General features: G+C 40.8%; 3 protein-coding genes across 4 annotated transcripts; 1 reads left to right on the top strand and 2 right to left on the bottom strand.

The window, feature by feature from the left end:
* Nucleotides 1–465: 465 nt before the first annotated feature.
* Nucleotides 466–8,563, bottom strand: LOC130175089 (protein Wnt-7a). The gene is made up of 4 exons (XM_056385383.1): nt 8,162–8,563; nt 7,394–7,620; nt 4,372–4,643; nt 466–2,215 (listed from the first exon to the last, which is right to left on the bottom strand). Exons 1-4 carry the CDS (start codon nt 8,230–8,232, stop codon nt 1,733–1,735), a joined length of 1,053 nt encoding a protein of 350 aa, XP_056241358.1. The 5' UTR covers nt 8,233–8,563; the 3' UTR covers nt 466–1,732.
* A 677-nt stretch (nt 8,564–9,240) lies between these two features.
* On the top strand, nt 9,241–13,386 carry fbxw12 (F-box and WD repeat domain containing 12). Of its 2 annotated transcripts, none has more exons than XM_056385382.1 (10): nt 9,241–9,453; nt 9,547–9,584; nt 9,746–9,870; nt 9,973–10,097; nt 10,585–10,791; nt 10,879–11,043; nt 11,232–11,442; nt 12,168–12,349; nt 12,475–12,605; nt 12,830–13,386. In XM_056385382.1, the coding sequence occupies exons 1-10, from the start codon at nt 9,352–9,354 to the stop codon at nt 12,927–12,929; spliced, it is 1,386 nt and encodes a 461-aa protein (XP_056241357.1). In that variant the 5' UTR covers nt 9,241–9,351; the 3' UTR covers nt 12,930–13,386. The 2 variants fall into 2 exon arrangements, with proteins under 2 accessions (XP_056241357.1, XP_056241356.1); XM_056385381.1 differs by having other exon boundaries at nt 9,242–9,453; nt 9,746–9,903; nt 12,830–13,385.
* A 67-nt stretch (nt 13,387–13,453) lies between these two features.
* On the bottom strand, nt 13,454–16,627 carry ptpdc1b (protein tyrosine phosphatase domain containing 1b). The gene is made up of 7 exons (XM_056385178.1): nt 16,194–16,627; nt 15,962–16,080; nt 15,747–15,884; nt 14,581–15,608; nt 13,934–14,116; nt 13,719–13,829; nt 13,454–13,601 (listed from the first exon to the last, which is right to left on the bottom strand). The coding sequence occupies exons 1-7, from the start codon at nt 16,625–16,627 to the stop codon at nt 13,467–13,469; spliced, it is 2,148 nt and encodes a 715-aa protein (XP_056241153.1). The 3' UTR covers nt 13,454–13,466.
* Between the last annotated feature and the right edge of the window lie 3,745 nt (nt 16,628–20,372).

The following is a 20,372-nucleotide window of genomic DNA, read 5'->3' as shown; positions in this document are numbered from 1 at the left end:
GAGAGCTGATTTATCTCCATGGAGACCATATAATAATTGAGAACATTTATCTTTATTTTATGACACTTCACGAGTGCCTGATGATGATGCAAACCACAGCATAGCTACTATTAATGAAGATTTACTTTCATGTTCATCTGAAAGTAATGACTCTATCAGTTAATTGATTCCTATTCAGTGAGCCATTAGGTTAATTTATGGCATAATGTTCAACAACTCCATTACAAGGCTTGTTTATGGCAAGAAAATACCAGCAGTTTCTTTTTCGATTTTCAGTCTTTCTTATGTGTAATTCCGAAACTGGCCGTTTACAGAACATTACAACTGTTCAAGTGTGTTTTATTCTTACAATACTATTGCAAAACTAAATAGTCCTCATATGTTTTTATAACGTGGCATTCTCATTTGTTCTTTCGTCATGATCGGAGTGAAACTTGAGGAAAAACGAGGAAGCAATAAAGGAAATCATGTCTTCCTAGTGTTATTCTGTTCCTGTATTCCATCAGTAGTAGTCATGAAATGCAGTAAACACAGACGTTTGAACACATGACACATGAACAGTTTCTATCACTTACAATATACAACTATGGCAGTGACAGCAGGGGCCAACTTACATATATCAGATAATTTTTTCACAAGGGTTTCAAAACAGGGTGTCAGGGTCAGAACTTGACATTGAATATGCAAAACATATAAATAAGACATTCATATAAAAATAGGCTTTTACAAAATATACTCTATTAACCAATATTTACCAAAAGTGGAAAATGTGCCCATGTTTTTGATCAGTGAATAAGTCAAGTTAAGCTAAATGAGCTTGAAGTGAGCAATGCCATTGAAGACAGTCAGTAGAGCGTACAGCCTTCTACCTCAACAAGTGGGATTCTCTAGACTAGCAGCAAACAGGGGGCAGACAAACTCATGAGAAGGTCAGAAGGTCAGTGTGAGTAGCCTACAGCAGTTTCATCTGGAACAACATTATTCTACAAGACGACACATTATTCCAGGCAGATTCAAATCCAGTGTGTTAACCATGGACAAGTTTTGGTTGCTTTAATAAACTAAAACCTCCCAACATTTAGTTACTTTTGATCCAAAATGGACAAAATCAGTAGTTTTCTTTATAGAATAAATTAATATTAATTATTTTCATTCTCTAAATACAGTATGTTAAATATTCCAAATGGTTGTGTCATTTCATCTGCGCACAGGGAGTGAGGACTACAGCAGTGTGTTCTGCCCAGCAATCACATCCACCATAATTCATCTGCATTAGCAAAGTCCAAACAGTCAAGATGTCAGTAAAATGTCCACATGTATAGCTTAAAGTCTTGACATTTTGCCTTGGTGACGCACACTGCGGTCATCCAGTCCCATATGCCACGGTACAGTTTTGTCACACTGTCTCCGCACTGCACCCCAACAAACACAGAAATCCATGAAGAAGAGTGAAGAGCTTTGTGTGCAAAAGAATCGTGACGCCCCATCTTCCGCTTACTGTATTCGTACACAGTACAGTAGTTCCTCATTATGTATGAAAAGACTGCAGTGTCAGCCTTCTTGTTAAGTTTGACAGTTCCAGTTTGTCCATAACAACACAAAGATATGAACACACATGCTCCCATGCATCAACATCATCATGACACACACACACACACACACACACACACACACACACACACACACACACACACACACACACACACTCACACACACCATCCAATAAATATTCTCATTTGCATGTGTACACCTCTGTCCTCTCACTGCAGGTGTTGCACTTAACGTAGCAGCACCACAGGAACTTGCAGTTGCACTGCCAGACGCGGGAGTACTGGTGTGTGTTGTATCCCCGACCGCAGCACATCAGGTCACAGCCGCTGATGTGTTGCATCATAGTCTTGTTACACACCCTGCCCTGCGTCCCCAAGCTCCCGGTCACAGGGTCCGCCTCGCAGTAGTTAGGTGACTTGTCTATGTACACCAGGTCTGTATCCATGGGCTTACGGTAAGAGTAAGGCTTCTTGATCTTGAGGAATTTAGGACGCTTGTTGCGGCTGGCTTTCACCGGTTCCACGTGCACCGCATGGGCATACTTCTCCTTGAGAATGTAGCCAAGCTCGCGGAACTTGGGAAGTGTAGTCCAGCAGGTTTTGGTGGTGCAGGAGCCTGAGACACCATGACACTTGCATTCCAGTCGCATGTTCTTCTCCAGGATCTAGACGCACAAAAACAAGTTAGTAACGTGGTAACAACTGCCAACCGTAAAAACACATTCTGGTGATGAGTCATTGCTACACTCTCATGAATGAGAGCCATGCTAGATTACTAAAACCAAGTGTCATGTAGTTTACTCTAATAATGGTTTTATCACTTAAAGAAATTTTGTTATATTTTTCAGAATTGCTGCTGAATTAAAATTCATGCCATGTCTACAGATTCAAAAACCTGGTGTATTTCAATCCACATTTCAACTCTTCAACTTCAAGGAAAGTGACAAAAGTGCAACTTAATAACAATGTGACTGACAAATACACTACAGTTGGGGATTAAATACAGCCCCACCGTATAGCAGTGTCATACCATATACACAGAAGCCAAAATAATGTATCGGATTTCAGGCTCTGTGTGTGTAGTTACCACACACAACACACAAATGTCAAGAGTGACTGTACAAGGCGTCGAGTGACTAGGATTACTGCTAAACCCTGAACTGATGACAATGAGAAGTGCCACTGACTGAAACTGGAATTTTCGTTAGCAACAAGGTCAATTGCAATTTCCCTTCGCTAAAATGCTTGGTGTTTGGTATGCGATATGGTCTCCTACAGCCAGTGACAAGATATTTATGCATCTGTGTTCTTGGCAAGTGAACTGTAACAATAAAACCCAAATAGAGACATGAGAACAAGAAGCAAAAAACAACTTTCCCCTGAGCAAACCACTTCATAAAACCCTTGGCTTCAACTCCCTAATCCAACAGTTGTTCTGTGACCAACACTTGTGACAGCCTTTGTCCTGACGTCTTCGACCAGGGAGCTGTGAACGGCGCTCCTGCTCAGTGTCACTGCTTTTGATTAGCATAAATAAAGGAGGGGGGGGGGTGACTATCAAAACAGAGAGTCTATTTATTAGCAGAAAGAATGGGAAAGAAGCAAAAGTTTGAATCGACGAGTATAGTCTTTTCCCTGGGAGGCAGTTCAGCCGTCCAGATAAGCCAATTTGAATTCATGGCCCTGAAACGCACGCAGAAAATGATCATTCTCAGCACAATTGTGTGCGAGGAGGCTTTTCAGCCACCGTGTTGGACGTGTTGGTTTTGTGAATGAGGCTATTTTGGCACAGTGAGACAGAGAGAAGGGGATATGAGTTAACTTGGGCAAAGCTGCTTCTTTTATTCTTCACTAACTCCGACCTCACTTCGGCTGTTGGGCACATTACTGCACTCAATCTCTAACCTCTAGACTTACTGGAGTCTCTTTGCCACTCCGCAGTGCTCTGCAGCCATGCATGCAGAAAAGCAATCAAAGCAGGGCGACACACACCTCGAAAATAACATTTCCGGCTAAATTTGTTTGATTTATCGTATTTTTGTTTTCTCTCTTTCTGTTTTTCTTTTTCCTTCAACTTCAGCTTTTTGTTGTAAACAAATGTTTACTGTTACTTTATTATTATCTGGCAGTAAGCAAGGCCAGGTGCATGGTATATAAAATTTATTGTGACTTGATGAAGATCCAATTAGGACTGTAGGCCCAATGATGTGATTAAAACTGTGGTTAGAGTTGCAGGTGCAGTGCATATAACTACACTCTTCTGAACAACAACAGAAACACATACTACTCAGTGAAGATCAAACCAAGTAACCAAACAGCAAACACCCATGAGGTGCATTTACAAGCACACTTCACCTGATGTGGGTTTATGATATTAGAGAAATTGTGGGCGGGGTTTCGTTATAAAGGTAACTGTATACTGTCCCAATGGTGCAAAGCATGGGGGGGGACTGGGCTAATGCCTTTTTGTACAGTGTCAATCTGTTTTCAGAGAAGAGATCTGGGTTGTAATCAAACCCTGCCACTTAGACAGCTCTTCCCCTAAAAGCAGCCTTTTATTCCGCTGCTTGTTTAATCTTGGCCCCATTGCCCAGATCCTTGGCAAGGTTCACCCGCACCGCAGCATGGCAGAGACTGTTAACAGGACCTTAGGCCAGCCTCGGACTAGATCTAGTTCACCATCACATTTGGTCTTCACTTGTATTCTCTGTGTCTTGAAAGAATCTTTTTAAACTTGGAGATGGGAGGAAATATTTTTCGCAGCATTTTCTACAGTCTATAAAGTCAATGGTCTGACATAATCCAGGTGCCAATCACTTACCTTGCGTCCCACCTCATTATTATGGAGGTTCATGAGTGTCCTCGCATTCTGCTTGACCTCCCGGGCATCGATAAATACTTTTGAGAAGCCCAGGCCGTAGCTGATGTCTGCCGAGCAGCCTCCCCACTTCCAGCCTTGGTCTTTACTGTAGAAACCCTGCTTCTCCTTGTCACAGCTACAGTCACTCAGGTTACCCTGTGTACAGGCGGCGGTAATGGCATGGGCCACCCCTGCTGCAATGATGGCGTAGGTGAACGCAGCCTCTTTGCTACCTAGGGGAGCAAGAGAAACAAGGTGATGAATATAATATAGCTTGAATAGATTTAGATTTTGTGAGAAAAAAGAATGTCAAGGTGTTTCACCTCCAGTTCAAGGGAAGTACAGTAAGTATGCAAAAGGATTTTTAAATAGGAAAAAGAGATTAATTATTAACAATATGTGTGCTTACATCACAGTCTTACTGACATATCACTCAAGGGCTGCAGTGTTTTGAAACCCGACCTGGAGACTGTCCTGTCCGTGAACCAAAATGGCTGCTGGCGATATAGTCAACAAAGCAGCATGAATAAGAGGGTTGTCGGCAAGGAAGGGCTATTGATCCGCTCAGAAACTGTCACATTCTGTGTAAACTCATAAGGCATCAGAATCTTCATCCTGCCGTTATCTCACCCAAGTCCAGCTCACAAATCATTTACACACACGCGGAAATATCGACAAATAACTAAAGGTTAATCCGACAGGACTTATAGAAAGTTCCTGCAGCAAAGTTCTCCAGTCGAATAATGAGCCAAGAAAAAAACCACTACAAAGAGAAAGTCTAATATATCTCATTCAAAACCATATGTAATGCAAACAAAGCAATACTTTTTTTTCCTTCCGATACAATGTCAAAACAGCCCGTAGTGTAATATGTGCATATTCATAAACATGATCACCAAGTTTTCATTTCCAGATCTGTGATTCATTATAATGCAAACAGGAAACTGCTGGCGACAACATCCATCATATCTACGTGTAAATAAACTCCTCTCATCTCTGTTTGTTCAAAACAAACATTATACCTTCTCTGCGCTTCCTCCTGCTTCACTATGTAAAGCTGCCATGTTTTTGATAAACATCACCATTGAAAAAAGAAGAAGAAGAAAAAAAAAAAACTCATATTGAGGCATCAATTATGTGGACGTTTTTATAGACTTGATGGGCTCCGAGCCAAAAAAGAAGGTGTGTCAGTTCTGACTGCACCGTTGTTAATTTTTCCCCTGCAGTTCTGAGTGCATGGGTTCACCACAAGAGATGGAATGAATTCTTCATACACTTGTAATGAGAGGTGGAAGATATTAAAAGGAGAGTGGACAAAAGCCGGTGTAAGCTGAACTGGGAGTGCCAGTTCACTGTTCTTCTGCCACATTTTGTTTCTCTTTCATCTCTACAGTGTCTCAGTGTGCTGCCTCTTTATATGGACCTCGTCTCATACAGTTAAGTGCATCTACAAAGTTCAAGTGCAAACTTAGTTGAAGCCTACAAATACTTAAACGGCTGATGCACCTTGCATTACTCCTCAGTTCACTGGTCATTCCTCCCTTTACTTTAAGAACAATTGCAAGCTACACGGCTCCGCTCAGAATGGGCAGCAACAATGGCATTCATTTACAACCATTCACCTTCTACGCTAATCTGATCAGTGAAACCAATCTATTTGGTATGGCTGTCCAAGCCATAGACTAAAACTCCTCTCTTGGAAACACAGACCAAGTTTCTTGATGGGCTCAAAACTCATTCATAAAGGAACAGATTGTCAAACACCACTGTTTTCATTTCAACAGTATGAAGAGATAATCCTTTCTTTCCAATAGCAGCATGCAAGATGGCCTCAAACAGCTGGTCCAAGCTATTGACCATTGTGTAGAAGGGTATTTGGATTTTCTTATATACTTCAATAGCTCTGGTTGAAGAAAAAATATTTTAAAATTCTTGTAAGGTTTGTAAAAAATAGTTTTTCAAAGTCACCTTTGGTTATCAAACTCCCTATAATGATGTCATAAAGGTATCATTAGAAAAATATCTTTATGCTCCATTAAACATTGTTTAAACCAGAGCTTCCTGGTATTGGTGCCTTCAATATCTGACAGTCTTTAATCGAATATATCAGTTCATAATAGCCAACAAACCAGCCACAAAACTCCAGCCATGATTTCAATATTGCCATGTTCATCCTGCCTTTGAAGGAGACCTTTGTCTCAGCAGAAACATTGATTTGGATTAATTTGTTTCTCTAATTTAGTACTTTCAAGTCTTGCTTTCCTCTTGGCTTTTCCCCACTGTAACTTATACCCGTGGTAAGATCTACAGTCCCTACAGTGGGAGCCACAGCACCCATCACTAGACGGGATAAAGACCAGTGAAAATGTGTCTCCAGAGGCTCCGTCAGGCTGAAAAGAAAGGCTGCCAACATTCACAAGAGCTTTGTTACAGTGCTGGCTTCAGAAACCTTTTATACATGCTCAGAGAGCCCTGCTCAATGAAAAGTCTGGAGCAAAACTAGGCCTGATGTAAATGACACTGGTTCCTTATGGGATGTTCCCTATACTATAGATGCAGTGATACAAAGCAGATGATCATTTATTTGCAGAGGAAGTTTGTCTGGTGCAGATTTTGACTGCAGATCAAGTGCACCAGCTAAATGGTTATGTTTTGCGAGGCATAAAGAAAAAGGGTATATGTCAAAGTTTATTTTTTATTTATTTAGTTTAATTTATTTATTTATTATTCTTACAGAAGGCATCGGGTCATAATTTGAACTTCTTGATAGGCCTAGATATATCTGATAATTCATTTCGCAGTGTTTTATAAATGCTGATCATAATTTTGGAGGGGAATCGCAAAAGAAGCCAAAGTAAAGTCTGGATGCATTTTACGCGCAATGCGCACAAATACGCATAGATATAAAATGTGTTAACCCAACTGCCGGAGAAAACAAAAAGAGTGTCAAATTGTAAACAAACGTTAACAGACAGCAACATACCCACTTTCAACTCTTTTCCGAAGACTGTCCTCTCTCCAAGCGCAGAGCAGTTCCAGCGCCCGTTTTTGAACTGAAACTGACACTCGTTGATGCCCATTTGGGCTCCCTCTCCGATGACGATAATGGCATCGGGGCGACTCTGACAGATAATCCGTTGTCTGGGGGCCAAACCGGGGATCTTGTTACAGATTATGCTCGCACCTAGGGCCACCACCGACGAGAAGCCACTGTGAATGGAAGATGGATAGGACTTAGAAAAAGAAGCCATCAACTCTTTATTTTTTTGTCTCCTCTAATAAGCACACTGCACTTTGTGGTTTATTAACTGTAACCTTAATATTTCATATTTACCTGTATAAAATTATAATTTTGTTCGGATAATTATATTTTAACACTAAAACGTATCTTAAAATCCACGTTAATAGATATTCATTAACATGTCTAAGCTGCAACATAAGACACATTTTGTAAGTTATAGGCTGCATTAAAGTTGCAGATACTTTTCATGCTTATGTCGGCATTATTTTTTATAATAAAGGAAATGTCGTCAAGTGATAAGCACGCAGTTGCCACGGGTCTAACAGATAAAGTGACGCTGTTCTCTAAACGCTTTATTTCTCATGAATAAAATCAACAACCTGCTTTGGAGCAAATATTGGATAGACAATCGGCGTTTTCGAAGGACCAACAACAGATCATGGTTATTGTCTTTTCTGTTGGAGAATAACGCACAACAAACTAATGAGAAGTCAAAGGTACGCAGCTCACCCAATTTTCAAATAAACAATTCCCAGACAAAGTAAAACTCTTAAAATCCAGCGTCGTGTTCTCCGACTCATTGCGGCCCCGCTCTCAGTTTCATGCAACGATCTGTGGAGCTGATGAGTAACTTATGAGCGACGCTTATTCTCCGATCGATCGCAGCCCAGGTAACTCCAGCGGAACTCCAAAATGACGAAAAGCATCAAAAACTAGCGCAGCTCGGGAACTCTTACAAGTTTGCCGGCTATAGGGTATCATCCGAACTCCCTTTACTTGGCCCCCTTTCACTGGGCCCTCTTGTCATTGCGAGGGTGTCACAGGTAACCCGTGGGTGAGCAAGTGCGATTATCTCTTTCTCACAGTTCCTCTGCAACCCGCAGGTCTTGGCTATATATCTGGCTCATCTATCTGGGGCGTGTTCACAGAGACATGGGGCCCTGCTGAAGAATCCCGCCAGGGCTGAATCTCAACACACACTCACACTCACACACACACACACACACACACACACACACACACACACACACACACACACACACACACACACACACACACACTGATTGGGATGGCTATTTATTGGGTTATTAAGTGGGTCAGGGCTCAGATTAAAGTCACCATTCATTTATATTTTAAGGAGATTTTTACCAAGTTTGCATCAATAAAATTTGCAATATTTTTCCACAATTGCCAAAAAGAATAAAAGCAAAAATAAATGCAGATATAATCTTAAACCAAGACAAGTAAAATGCATAGATTTTTTTTTTGATTTAATGAATTATTCCCTCAAAAAAAGGACTCAAACTGAAGAATAGTCTCCCCACTCTCCGAGTTTGCATGAGGTTAAATCACAATTATGAAATTTAATACATGCATTTATGATATTTTAGTTGTTTTTTTATATTCAAAAGAAGAATTCATCCTCTTCTCACTTTTATAATGTGAATATGAATGGATCTGGTGCGCGCTACCTGTAGTGCGCCTCTGTGCCGGCACACGCTCTGGATCACCTACCTTTTATTATGGCGACATCTGGTGGAGCAAACGGGGCCTTCCAGGCAGAAAAAACAGCTAAACAAATCACTTCGCTTTGTCCCTGTATTCTTTCCGTAGCTTGGCCAAACTTGACACGGCCCATAGACAGCTGATCCACTGTATGGAGGTTATTGGTGAGTGGGTGGAAGATTATTGATGCCAGTATGGACCCCCACCACCCGCATTACTTGATCGGTGATTGTCTTATTCATATTTTCACATTCATAACCGAGGACGATTTAGTCATTGCCTCACATGTGTGTAAGGTAAGGAGTGTCCAACTTGCGGAAGTAGCCCAAAGTCAGCCTGTTATTAAGGAAAATTGTCTGTTGTGTCTGATCATAAATGAATATTTGCAGGATTGGCATGAAGCAGCAGACACTCCTTGGTTATGGAGGTGAGTTATCTTCACTTTCATTTCTGTCCTCTCCAGCGTCAATAAATCCATAAAGTAGGCGGGACGATGCACTCGTGAATAATAAAATTTGCTGTAATAGGATGATGGAGCAGTTGATCCCCCGAGTTCAACTCAAACATCAAATCTGTGTTTCCCCTCAGGAGGCTGTGTCTGCAGCGCTGGAGCTTCTGTAATCTTGCTGTGCTGGGGGAGAGACTCTCATGGAAGAGGTACTTCCTGCGACGGTGCCACATAGAGATGAAGATGACGTCAGGGCGTTCAGGAGGTTACACCTGCAAAAGCCTTAGAGGACACACAGGTATGCTCTCTCTTTCTCTCTCTCTCCCCTATGTTTCTCATCCCATCCCACATGTGCATTGTCCATCAGGCAGGGTGGTGGGGTTGGTGTACCTGCAGGGGAGTTCAGCCCAGCATCCTGACCTCTGGAACAGCAGTGCCACAGTCTGCAGCGCCTCCACTGATGGGACAGTTCGAGCATGGAACATCCAAAATGTCAGTGTAACACCCCTCAACATCATCGTGCATGCCCAGTAATCATGTTAACAGTATTTCTGGAAATGCAAAATGTTTTCTTGTTTGGAGGCAGAGTTAGATTAAAGATTGATTATGGACTTAAAATGAATTTAATGAACATTGATTTATGTTGATTTTGAAATTTGTTTTTCATATGACTTAAATTGGACTTTTATGTAAAATTCAACAATACGTGTTATATGCTGTCAGTCCTTATCAGTCCATATATCAGATGCCACAAAGTAAAGCCAGAAGTGAAAGTGTTTGAATGTGGGCATCATATGCGTTCACGCCTTTTATCCATTAAACTGATATTTGCTGCTCCAAGCCACATGTATGCAGGTTTCATTCCAGCTAAACACTTATTGGAACAAACTTTCTCCAGTAGTTTCTCCCTGCTTGGCTGAAGGTTGCAGACCACTCCAATAAAGGCATTTACCTGATGTGGCAGTTTTTGTTCTCTCAGGGTGAGCTTCTGTGGTGCAGTCCTGTGCAGAGTCCTTTGACAGAGATTGTAAGTGATGAACAGCACGAGGTTGTGATCACAGCAGACTCCACAGGCCTCATTAAGACCTGGCAGATCCAGACTGGCCAGGAGGTGGCCTCATTTTCCACAGCATCTCCAGGCTGTACATTAGTCCAGTACAACATCAACAACAATTGGTTTCTCACTGTAAGTAACCTCAGTATTTCCTGTTGTGTAAACCTTAAAGTAATATAAAAGAAAGTAACACGTGCTTTTCAATATATTTTCTTCCAGGTTGGGACCAGTCAGGGATCTCTGTGTACACTAGCTGATTCAGCTTTGACTAAAACGACCAGCATGATGGTGTGTGACACCTTTAAAGTAAACATACTCCTAGTTTCACCTGACAAAAAATGGATCGCAGCTGGAACCAAGGACCATGATGATTTAAGTCCAAAGGTATTTCATGTTGTCTTTGACAGTCTGGTTTCATGTTTGTTTTTCCTGCCCTGGTCTGTTCTTGTGCATTTTCTTTTACCACATTACCTCTGTCCACATGACACAGCGGGAAAATAAGTGTTCATGGATAAGAACAATGAAGCATTAATACACGTTTTGTAGATTTCTGTTGTTTGGTTTGTTACCAGGTGATTTACACCGAGAGTTTGACCTCTTCGTCTGAGGACGAAGATCCTCTGTGCCAGTCTCTGCCAGTCACTGGGTGCCAGGCTGCTGTCTTCATACCCACCCAGCCTGCCAGACTGGCCATCATCCACTACAAGGAGCGCTCAAACAACAAAGCCCTCACTGTCTTCGATGTCAGCATTAAAAAAACTAAGTACAAGTCAGAGATCCAGGGTGAGGACAGAGATATGTGTAGATTGAATGGTAATATGCTTTAGGTCTGACACTGAATCTCATAATAGCCATTGAATGATAACAGTCGGCTGCTGAATCATCCTAGTAAAACTCACTTTTAACCACAGACACTGCTGAGCTCGTACAGACACGGCTCAATGTGATCTGTTTTACTTTTTTTTCTGGTGGATGACTGACATGCTATCACTTCAAGATATTTCTAATAGAAGACTCTATTTACAATAGCGTTTAATAAAATAAAGACTTTCGCCTATTTTAAATATCAGTGTTAGTGTCAGCTCCTCAAAATTAGAGAGCAAGGGCTTGATTCTGGACTCAGTATTATTCGGTGATGTCCAACAGACACATAGTGAAATTCATTAAAAAAGAGGGAAAAAAACAGGAAAGAAACTTATTGAATACGTGGCAAGGGTTTTCTCAGCTGGCAAACCAGCCACCCTTACTCTGGTTATTGCTATTTTGACATACATGATTAAACCCCAGATGAATGCAACAAGTTCACACCTGCTTTCTGTTTTCAAAAGGCCATTCTGGGAAATGTAAGAAATTGAATTAGATGGAAGTTAAGTGAACCTTGGTTCCTCAAATATGTAAATAACAACTCACCATCACAGAATACTTCCTTGAACACAGTTTGAAGATGGATTTCTTTCCTTAAAAGTTTGGCTTGTGTTGGTCTTATTTTGAATTTCTTCTCATATTAGTCCAGCAGGTGGAGTCCTTTCCCTTGACACTGAACACCAGGTCCTCACACATCCTCCTGGAGGCCAAGGACAGCGACTGCTTAGTGCTGTCAGCTGACCAGGAGCTGTGGGTCTACTCTCTGAAAGGAACCCTGCTGGCTAGCTTTAATGAGCATACCATGCCTATCTCCTCTATGTGTTTGGTAGGCTGTTTTCTCATCTGGTTTTCAAAGAAATATCCGTTTACCTGTTGAAATTCTTTGTTCCATACAGTACAATACACCCTCTGTGTTTTTTGAGTTTTTTGTGTGTGCCTTCACATTGACAGGATAGCTTTCGTGTGGTGACAGCATCTCAGGACCTTTCCTTACGAGTGCTGACATGGAAAAATGACAGAGACAGTGGGTTGACTCTGGAGAGCAGATACCACTTACTGGGAGGCTCTCACACAATGTCCAGGTACTGTATGCTGTGACATATTAGTATGTGTCTGTTGTTATCAACAGCAGCCAAGTTAGCGTCAATAGTATGCCCATAATGCATCTCATTAGAGCAGCCTGAACACAGGTATTTTCACTGAATTTGACATGATGTAAATACCACCTGATATTCGCACCTTTGCATTTTTATGTTCCCTTCATTTACTGATCTTGTGACTTTATGCTTTGTGCCCTGTGTTCTAGAGGGTTCACTCACGTTGCCTGTGACTACACCAGTATTGTGGGCTCAGTAGAAGGGAAAGATGGGAAAGACGTCTTAAAAGCTTATGTTTTCACCTGCTGAGCATCTCTGCCGCAGAAAAAAAGTGCCAGCACGCAGTTTACAAACCCCACTGGAAGGAGGAACATTTGCTTTTACTGTTTGTCATATACTGTGTACTTACATTATGATGTTTCTTTGGTAGCTCTGTGTTTACAAAAACGAGAATGTAACATATAATATAGATGGGACGGGAAAGGCATTGATACACTGTGTGATGCAATGTGCTTGTTGAGAAAATACTCTATAACTACGCTTTTGGAGCTGAGGTAGTGTTGAATGTAACCAGATTTAAGGCATAATGTATTGCAAAAAATATGCTGGTGGCCTGTTCTTCAATATGTTGCCTCCACTCACTACTCAGGTAAAATAATACTGAGGCAAGTTAGTGATGTATTAGTGGAAATAAACTACATGCCATACATTTTTATACTTAACCCACATTGACAAATTAGTTATTAAATAATTTTGTCAGAAGGCACAAAAGCATCCTTTCCTCTTTCATGCCTCCACATGGAGGGTCGTGCAGAGCACCACACGTACGTACATGACTGGGAGCTCCTATGCTAAAGAGAACGGAGACATAAGCGCCTCATCTGCTTCGATGGCTATGCATCTCATGTGCTGTAGGATGCACCTTAGGACTGGAGTCATGGACTCGTACACTTTGCTCCCATCCTCTGAGTCATTTTCCATCTGTTCCAAAAAAAACCAAACAAGATTATTTAAGTTGTTGAAACAAAACCAGTGATGAGGAGATCAATTTAATTGTTGAAATTAAGTGCAAATAATTTGATGTGTTGTTTTTCTTACCCAGGTGAAAGCCTTGATAGTGCGATTCAGGAATGCATTTTCAATGTCTTCCGGTAACGTCAGCATATGAGCCATACAATCTAGTATGCAGGTTAATGTTTCTCTAGGAGCCTGAGAAGAGGTGACAAGGAGAGGAAAGGTAAAAACAAATTTACGGTTCATTGTCTTAGTAATTCGTTGTTTCAAATGTGGATCAGCACAGAGTAACCTCTGACCTGGTCAAGTGTATTGAGGGCAGTTTGAGCATCAGTGTTGTTGGGGCTCAGGGCTTTGACATCCTGAATGGAGATGACTGGCTCTTTAAGCTGCTCCAACCATGCCCACATGAGCCCAGAGAGGATGAAGGGATCTCGCTCCATACACAGCCTTTCCCACGCACCGCCTTGGTTCAGCTCTGCCTGCACACATTCAGTCATTTTAGACCCTGTCTCCCTCTATGTGAGGCAACTTATTCAGACATGTTCTTCTATACCTACAACATGTAGAATTTTTATATCTTGTTTAATGCTACCAATAAAGGTAGAACACTTGCATTAATGAATTTATATTTGTTGTACCAGTCACTTTACGGATCTGTATGTGTGGGTTAGGGGATGTGTTGCTGTTCTTTACCTGTAATTAAGGAAGGTAATATTGTTGTTTGTCATGTAGGAAAAACTCAAATGACCAACTCAAAATGTCATGTCAGGGTGTGGATTGTACATTTTGGCCTTGGATCGATGCATTACAGGTAACGTAACTAACATTTTAGCATAACATCATTCTTTGTGGTGGATAGTTTCTAAGCATTGCATAGTTTCTGATACATTCCTACATGCATGGTGTCCATTTCTACAACTACGCTACTGTATGGGTCAGTTACCTGCCAAGAAAAGACTTTGTTCTTGTGCTCGTCTTCCCCTTCAAGAAAAAGGTCCACTGCCAGGGCCTGTGCCACTAGCAACCTCCTTGCATCCAGGGACAACTCTGACTGCAGGGTGATAAAGGGCACCTCTGACTTCTCTGACTGATCCTCACCTCTACCTTGAGATTTCATTACATTCAGAGCTAACTCTTCCCTCTGCTCTTCCTTCCATCTGGACAACATGCTACCCTTTTTGGTAGCTTCATATTTCCCCATGGACTCACTACGTTGGATGGTTTTTTGCTTCACTTTCTTCAGCAAAATAACTCCATCTTTATAGTTTTCATCATTCTTGACTTTCCACAGCGAACCTGTTGAGCTGTGTGAGATGTCAGATGTGTTGCTAGTTGAACCTTGACGCTTGGATGTAGGGAGAGTGACCTCAGATGGGGAAATAGTCATTTCAACATTACTCTGGGACAGGGATCCGAGAGGTTGCGTGAGGAGATTGAGCTTTGAGCCCAGTCGTCTCAAGTCGGACTCACTGTAGCTCAGACTTTTGCGGTGGTAGAAGATGGGTGGCTCGTTGAAATGTCTGGGTAAGGTGAGCGTACCTGGTAAGCGGGGCTGCTTTGAAAACATTTCAGGGCCCATCTTCTCAATGACGCTGAGAGTCATCTCTATGTCGTGAATATCAGGGGCCTCCAGAATGTCCTCCTCGATCACCTGTCGATTATCTGCAATGTCCAACAGCAGTCTAGACACTAGCTGGACAATCTTTGGCAGGTACCTCAGCTCCTTCCTCTCATAGCCATGCAGTATGTGTCTCTGGCGGTTCAGGTACTGGGAAAGCGTGACTGGGTTGAATCGAGGCTCAGCACAGGAAAACACACTCCTCAAAGGGGCAAGGAACTGGACAAACTCTCTGACACAACGCAGCTGACCTCGGGTTTGGATTGAACCAGGGCGTTTAGCACGTACATATACAATAGCCTGGTTAGCAGTCATCCTGGTAGCAAAGGCCAAGAAAGATGCTAACAGCACACCTGCGGGGAAGAACAGAGAAAGCTTTCATTGCATGTCAGATTGTGCAGCTGAAATATCAGTATGTGATATCAGTGATATAATATCAGTGTGTCTTGAATAGTCTAAAACTCTTAGTACACCATTAATTCTAAATCTACCTGTTCTGCCGAGACCAGCGTGACAGTGAACTGCTATCTTTCCCTCCTGCAGTGCGAAGGACATGACCTTCACCATATCCAGCACAGTGGTGAGATTGGCCACTCCATAGTCACTCCAGCCGAAATTGTAGAAATAAACTGTCGTGGTAAAATGCTTTCAGTTACACTTGTGCAATACTAGAGATCTACAAAGAATTATTGCATAAATCACTTACTGTTGTTTTCCATGAAGACCTCTGGGCGGTATGAGAAGCCGCTTTCTGGCTCCAGAGGGTTTCCACAGCTGGCATGTTCACCAGGTATCTGTAGGTTGATTACTGTTTTAATACCATTCCTTGACACACACAGACACAAAGAGAGGCATGTACACTTAGTCATTGTCATCTCCAGGGACGGTGTTCATAGTCAGGAAGCTGCTGAGATTAAATCAAACAAAGTTGTATATACCTTGTGAATTGATCAATAATGTTATATTTGTCAATGAGTTCTGTCGAGGGTCTGGACATAGCGAGAAGATGATCAGTAACCCTAAAATAACAGAAGAGAAAGTTAGTGGGATGTAAAGTACATAGTAATGGATTTTTTTTTTTTTTGTCCAACTCACATGGCTTCAGAAAAAATATTAAAAAACCCCCATCTGACAGAAAAAGAAATTTGTTATGTTTTGTTCTACTATCACAACTACTTAAGTAGAACAAACAGGTGTACCAGGATGAGTAGAGGCCTTTTATAGCCTGTTGGTCATCACTCCAATAACTCGGGTTGTCATACTTGCAGGCTTGACCTCCACAGCCGATTGTACATTGCATATGTCCTGGGATGACATAACGTATAGCTTCTCCCACAATTGTGTACTTCGCCCTGGGAGCTCTGACTGTCATTGTTATTATAGGGGGAAAGAAAGGAAGAACAATCTGATTACACAAATTAGTCTTTAATTTAAAATTGTAAGCAATATAATTGATGACATTTTTATTGTATTTAATTTATTCTCAAAAATTTTAATTGGAGCTGTTAGAGTTGTGGTTATTCAGCAGTGTAAACATGTAAAATACTGTTAAACTGTAGTGCAGCACAAAGACAATATCAAATGCAGGTTGGTCTGTAAAGCCTAAATAATTAAGATCATCAGTGGCGAGTGCTCACTTAGAGGTGTCTAATCCTTGTCTGGCATTGCAAGGCTGTCATCAGGGCATTACTGTAAAAATAGCTACTCTTTTGGCATATTTGAAATACATTTTAAAATTGCATTTTGGAGAAATATGAACTTGTAGGTACATGGTTGTAGCTAACCATTAGTCATTAACAGATACATTTTACAGATCTGTCTTTACCAATCTTACTTACGGTATTCCATCAGAGCTCCACCTCTTGTGTTTGCATGGAGTGCCATATGAACAGTCACTCAGATTGACATCCACAGTCATAGCAGAGCCTGGACACACATTTCTGCCATGTTACGCCATGTCATATACTTTCATATGCTTTCTTTATGCCTGAAACACAGCACTGCATAACTATAACCAATTTCTAAGAATGGAAACTGCCATTCATAAAAAAAACAGTCCTCTACATTAAATTTTTTGTTTTTTAGTTTGAAACCTTGTGACCAATACATTTACTACAGGACAAGACAAGTTAGACACAGAATCACTTTCAAATACACAGTTTGATCCAGGATCGACATCATAAATCATATTCAGGCACATGTAAAGCAGACATAATCCATTTTAAGGGATTGGGTATCTGCTATTCTTAGCTGATAGTTTTTATCTCAGTACCTCATCACAGTACAAAATTAATGGTCACTCCTGTAATGTGCAAAGTAATCAACTTTGAATTAGCTAGCAAGGAAAGAAATACAGCTAATCTAACGAAAAATACAACAAAATCAAATGAATTAAATGTAAAAAAACATGGATTTACCTGTATGAAGTGAGACGAGATGTTTGTGACCGCCATCTCAGAACACAAATGGCTCACAGCTGCAGTTGCCAATATTTCTGACATCAGCTTCAACAGCTCTGACGTTGTCTTTCCCTCTCTAGCTCTGTGGAAAGTCAATCCTGTGGCCTCGCTTGATTTGATTCGTCTCAGATTATCTCTGTGAAGCTGGGTGGGACGATGCAAGTATCCTTTGAGCTCCTTGGTGGAAAGCCATCTGTCTTACCAGGATGACGGATCAAGTATGAGATTTAATTAACCTCAAGAATGTGTTAAAAAAAAGTTGCACAAATTGTGTCCTTTGTAAATGTCTCCATGCACAGGTTCCTCCTTCTGCTCTTAGGGGGGGTGTAGTGCTATTTCTGACTCCTCCTGGATTAGGCTACTAATCTCATTACTCTACGGGTATAAAATAGAGCACCCACTCCTCAACAAAAACTTATACTATAACCACATCACCACTGACTTCTTCTGGACTGTTATGAGATACAATGATTGACAATATATTCTGTTTGTTAATGCACAAATTGACATCAGTCAACATCTGACCAACTATTCACCTGAACTGATTTTCATCATATTGACTTTATTGATTCTATTCATGCCTATTGTTGTGAATAAGCACAAACAGATTTGAGCTTTTTGTCATGAGAGGATCAGGGGATTTTTCACACACTTTACTTCACTCTTCTACCCTGCTGCTACAAATAGTGGGGCCTCAGTGACATAGCAAGTAGATAAAATTTGATTGGCTTACCTTGCACCTTGCTAAAGCTGGTTAGGTTTAGGTTACCAGGGAGAGATCAGTTTATGAAGTACAGCATTTGGAGAGACTTAAAAGCCAATAATCCCAAAGCAAAGCAATGCTGTACACCTTTTTAGATGTCAGAAATAGGCAGTGAAAAGGGTATAGGCTTAGATTGTTCTGCTCAGACAATCAGCAAACATGATAAAAGGAACAGAGGGAGAGAGACAAAACATTCAGTCAGCACAAAGCTAAATGCATGGCATGTGGTGAATGTAAATGAGATAAGACCCAGAGTAAATCACAGGCATGTGATTTTATGGCATATTTTACCAGTCTTATTGTGAGAAACACAGAGGAGCGCAGACTAAAGAGTCAGCAATAGGATGCTGGCATATGATTCTGAACAAGAGTAAAGGTACATTGTGAAACAGAAAACCAAATTAAGGTCAACATTTTGTGAAACATATAAAGAATACAGATATCACAATGACACGTTAATATCTAATTCTAGTTCTGATGAGGCTCTGATAGTGTTAAGGATTAGATGTCAAGAATTAAGAAGTAGTTTGTGACTACCTTTTCCATTTTGTGAAATGTTGTGTTTTCTGTTGTCTAAATGTGTTGTCTGAAATGTTTTGCACCTCTGGACCATCAAACAGGTGTGTGATTCTTTAGATTTAATCTGCAAGGTGAAGACACTCTTATCTGTAACCATAAAAATAATAGTTATCTTTAAGCCTTAAGTCCATATTCTTCAAGTTCACATACAAAATTCACCCAGACAGCTATGAGGAAACCAGCTGTGTCATAGTCATAGTCAGGAAAGCAGGATATCTGCAGAAGCAATACCAGATTGTAAAATACTCCATTATGAGTGAAAGTTTTGCATGCAAAATCTTATTTGAGTAAGAGTAGAGAAGTAAGAAAATTGACTTTAAGTATCAAAAGTTATTTTTATTTAGGAAAAAGGCTCCTCTGACAGTTATATATATTTCTGAATGGTTAATGCATTAATTGTGGCCCCAGGACAAGAGGCCATTGTTACAACCAAGTGACTATTGGGGATCTAGATAAATCAGCATTTTTATGCTTTAGCTGGTCAAGGTGGAGCTAATTTCATTTACTTGTTGTTGTTAAATGTTAGGGAGTTATTTCTTTAACAGTGCATCCTATTTCACACATTCAACACGTTTCCAAAATACTTAAATACGTAAATATATATTCATTTTAGAATATACCCTTAAATAATTTCCATAATGCCTCAGTCTTTTCAAATAGTGATGCTAATAGCGACCAAGATAGCAAGCAAAATGCATGAATACCAGTAGAAATGCATTTATCTGAAAAGATGAATTCATTAATTTTTCCGACAGATGGCAGCAGATATACAAGTGGCAACTGCTTCAGAGGCGCCGTTAGCCTGTCTGTTCGTTCTACTTCTATGACAACAAACCGGTCGGACAGTGATTTCCGTGCTCCACATAAGCAAATACACAAAGCCTAATGGGAAATGAGTTCTTTTCATGGTATCAGTAGACCACTGTCAATGACTGCCAGTAATACAAATACTACATTTCCCAAAAAGCACTGCCGCTTTGTAGGAGCTGCCCCAGCTGGTTGCGTAGGTACAAACGGACCGTTCAGCTGTTTCAAACAAGCCGGTGTCCATAGCATGAAACTACCGGAAAAGGTGCGAATTCACTTTCAAAATAAAAGAAATACGTTTAGATATTTTTTGAAAATATCAATTCCTTTTAACACAGTACATATATTCCCTCCACCTTCCCTAGTGTTCACATTTCGTTACGTAAATAAGACAAAATAAACCTGCATCCTCGCATGTTCTGGCACCAATTTTCGTTGACAAGCGTTTTATTTTGAAAATAAGAACGAGAAATTGTATATCCTGTCTCTTGTCTTGGCAGTTGGTACTC

The sequence above is a fragment of the Seriola aureovittata genome, chromosome 9 (assembly GCF_021018895.1).
Source record: "Seriola aureovittata isolate HTS-2021-v1 ecotype China chromosome 9, ASM2101889v1, whole genome shotgun sequence".
NCBI classification, from domain to species: Eukaryota; Metazoa; Chordata; class Actinopteri; order Carangiformes; family Carangidae; genus Seriola; species Seriola aureovittata.
Note: the sequence above shows the minus strand (reverse complement) of the source record. Positions and strands in the feature narration are given on the sequence as shown.

Coding starts and splice junctions, on each gene's coding strand:
- LOC130175089 (XM_056385383.1), bottom strand. CDS start 8,232: ATGAGTCGGAGAACACGACGCTGGATTTTAAGAGTTTTACTTTGTCTG. Junction 7,621..8,161: donor ATTGTTTATTTGAAAATTGG/GTGAGCTGCGTA, acceptor TTCCATTCACAG/TGGCTTCTCGTCGGTGGTGG. Junction 4,644..7,393: donor CGGAAAAGAGTTGAAAGTGG/GTATGTTGCTGT, acceptor TTGCTCCCCTAG/GTAGCAAAGAGGCTGCGTTC.
- fbxw12 (XM_056385381.1), top strand. CDS start 9,352: ATGGACCCCCACCACCCGCATTACTTGATCGGTGATTGTCTTATTCAT. Junction 9,454..9,546: donor TTGCCTCACATGTGTGTAAG/GTAAGGAGTGTC, acceptor GAATATTTGCAG/GATTGGCATGAAGCAGCAGA. Junction 10,098..10,584: donor GAGCATGGAACATCCAAAAT/GTCAGTGTAACA, acceptor TTGTTCTCTCAG/GGTGAGCTTCTGTGGTGCAG.
- ptpdc1b (XM_056385178.1), bottom strand. CDS start 16,627: ATGACAGTCAGAGCTCCCAGGGCGAAGTACACAATTGTGGGAGAAGCT. Junction 14,117..14,580: donor ACAAAGTCTTTTCTTGGCAG/GTAACTGACCCA, acceptor GAATGTGTGCAG/GCAGAGCTGAACCAAGGCGG. Junction 13,602..13,718: donor CTATCAAGGCTTTCACCTGG/GTAAGAAAAACA, acceptor TTTTTGGAACAG/ATGGAAAATGACTCAGAGGA.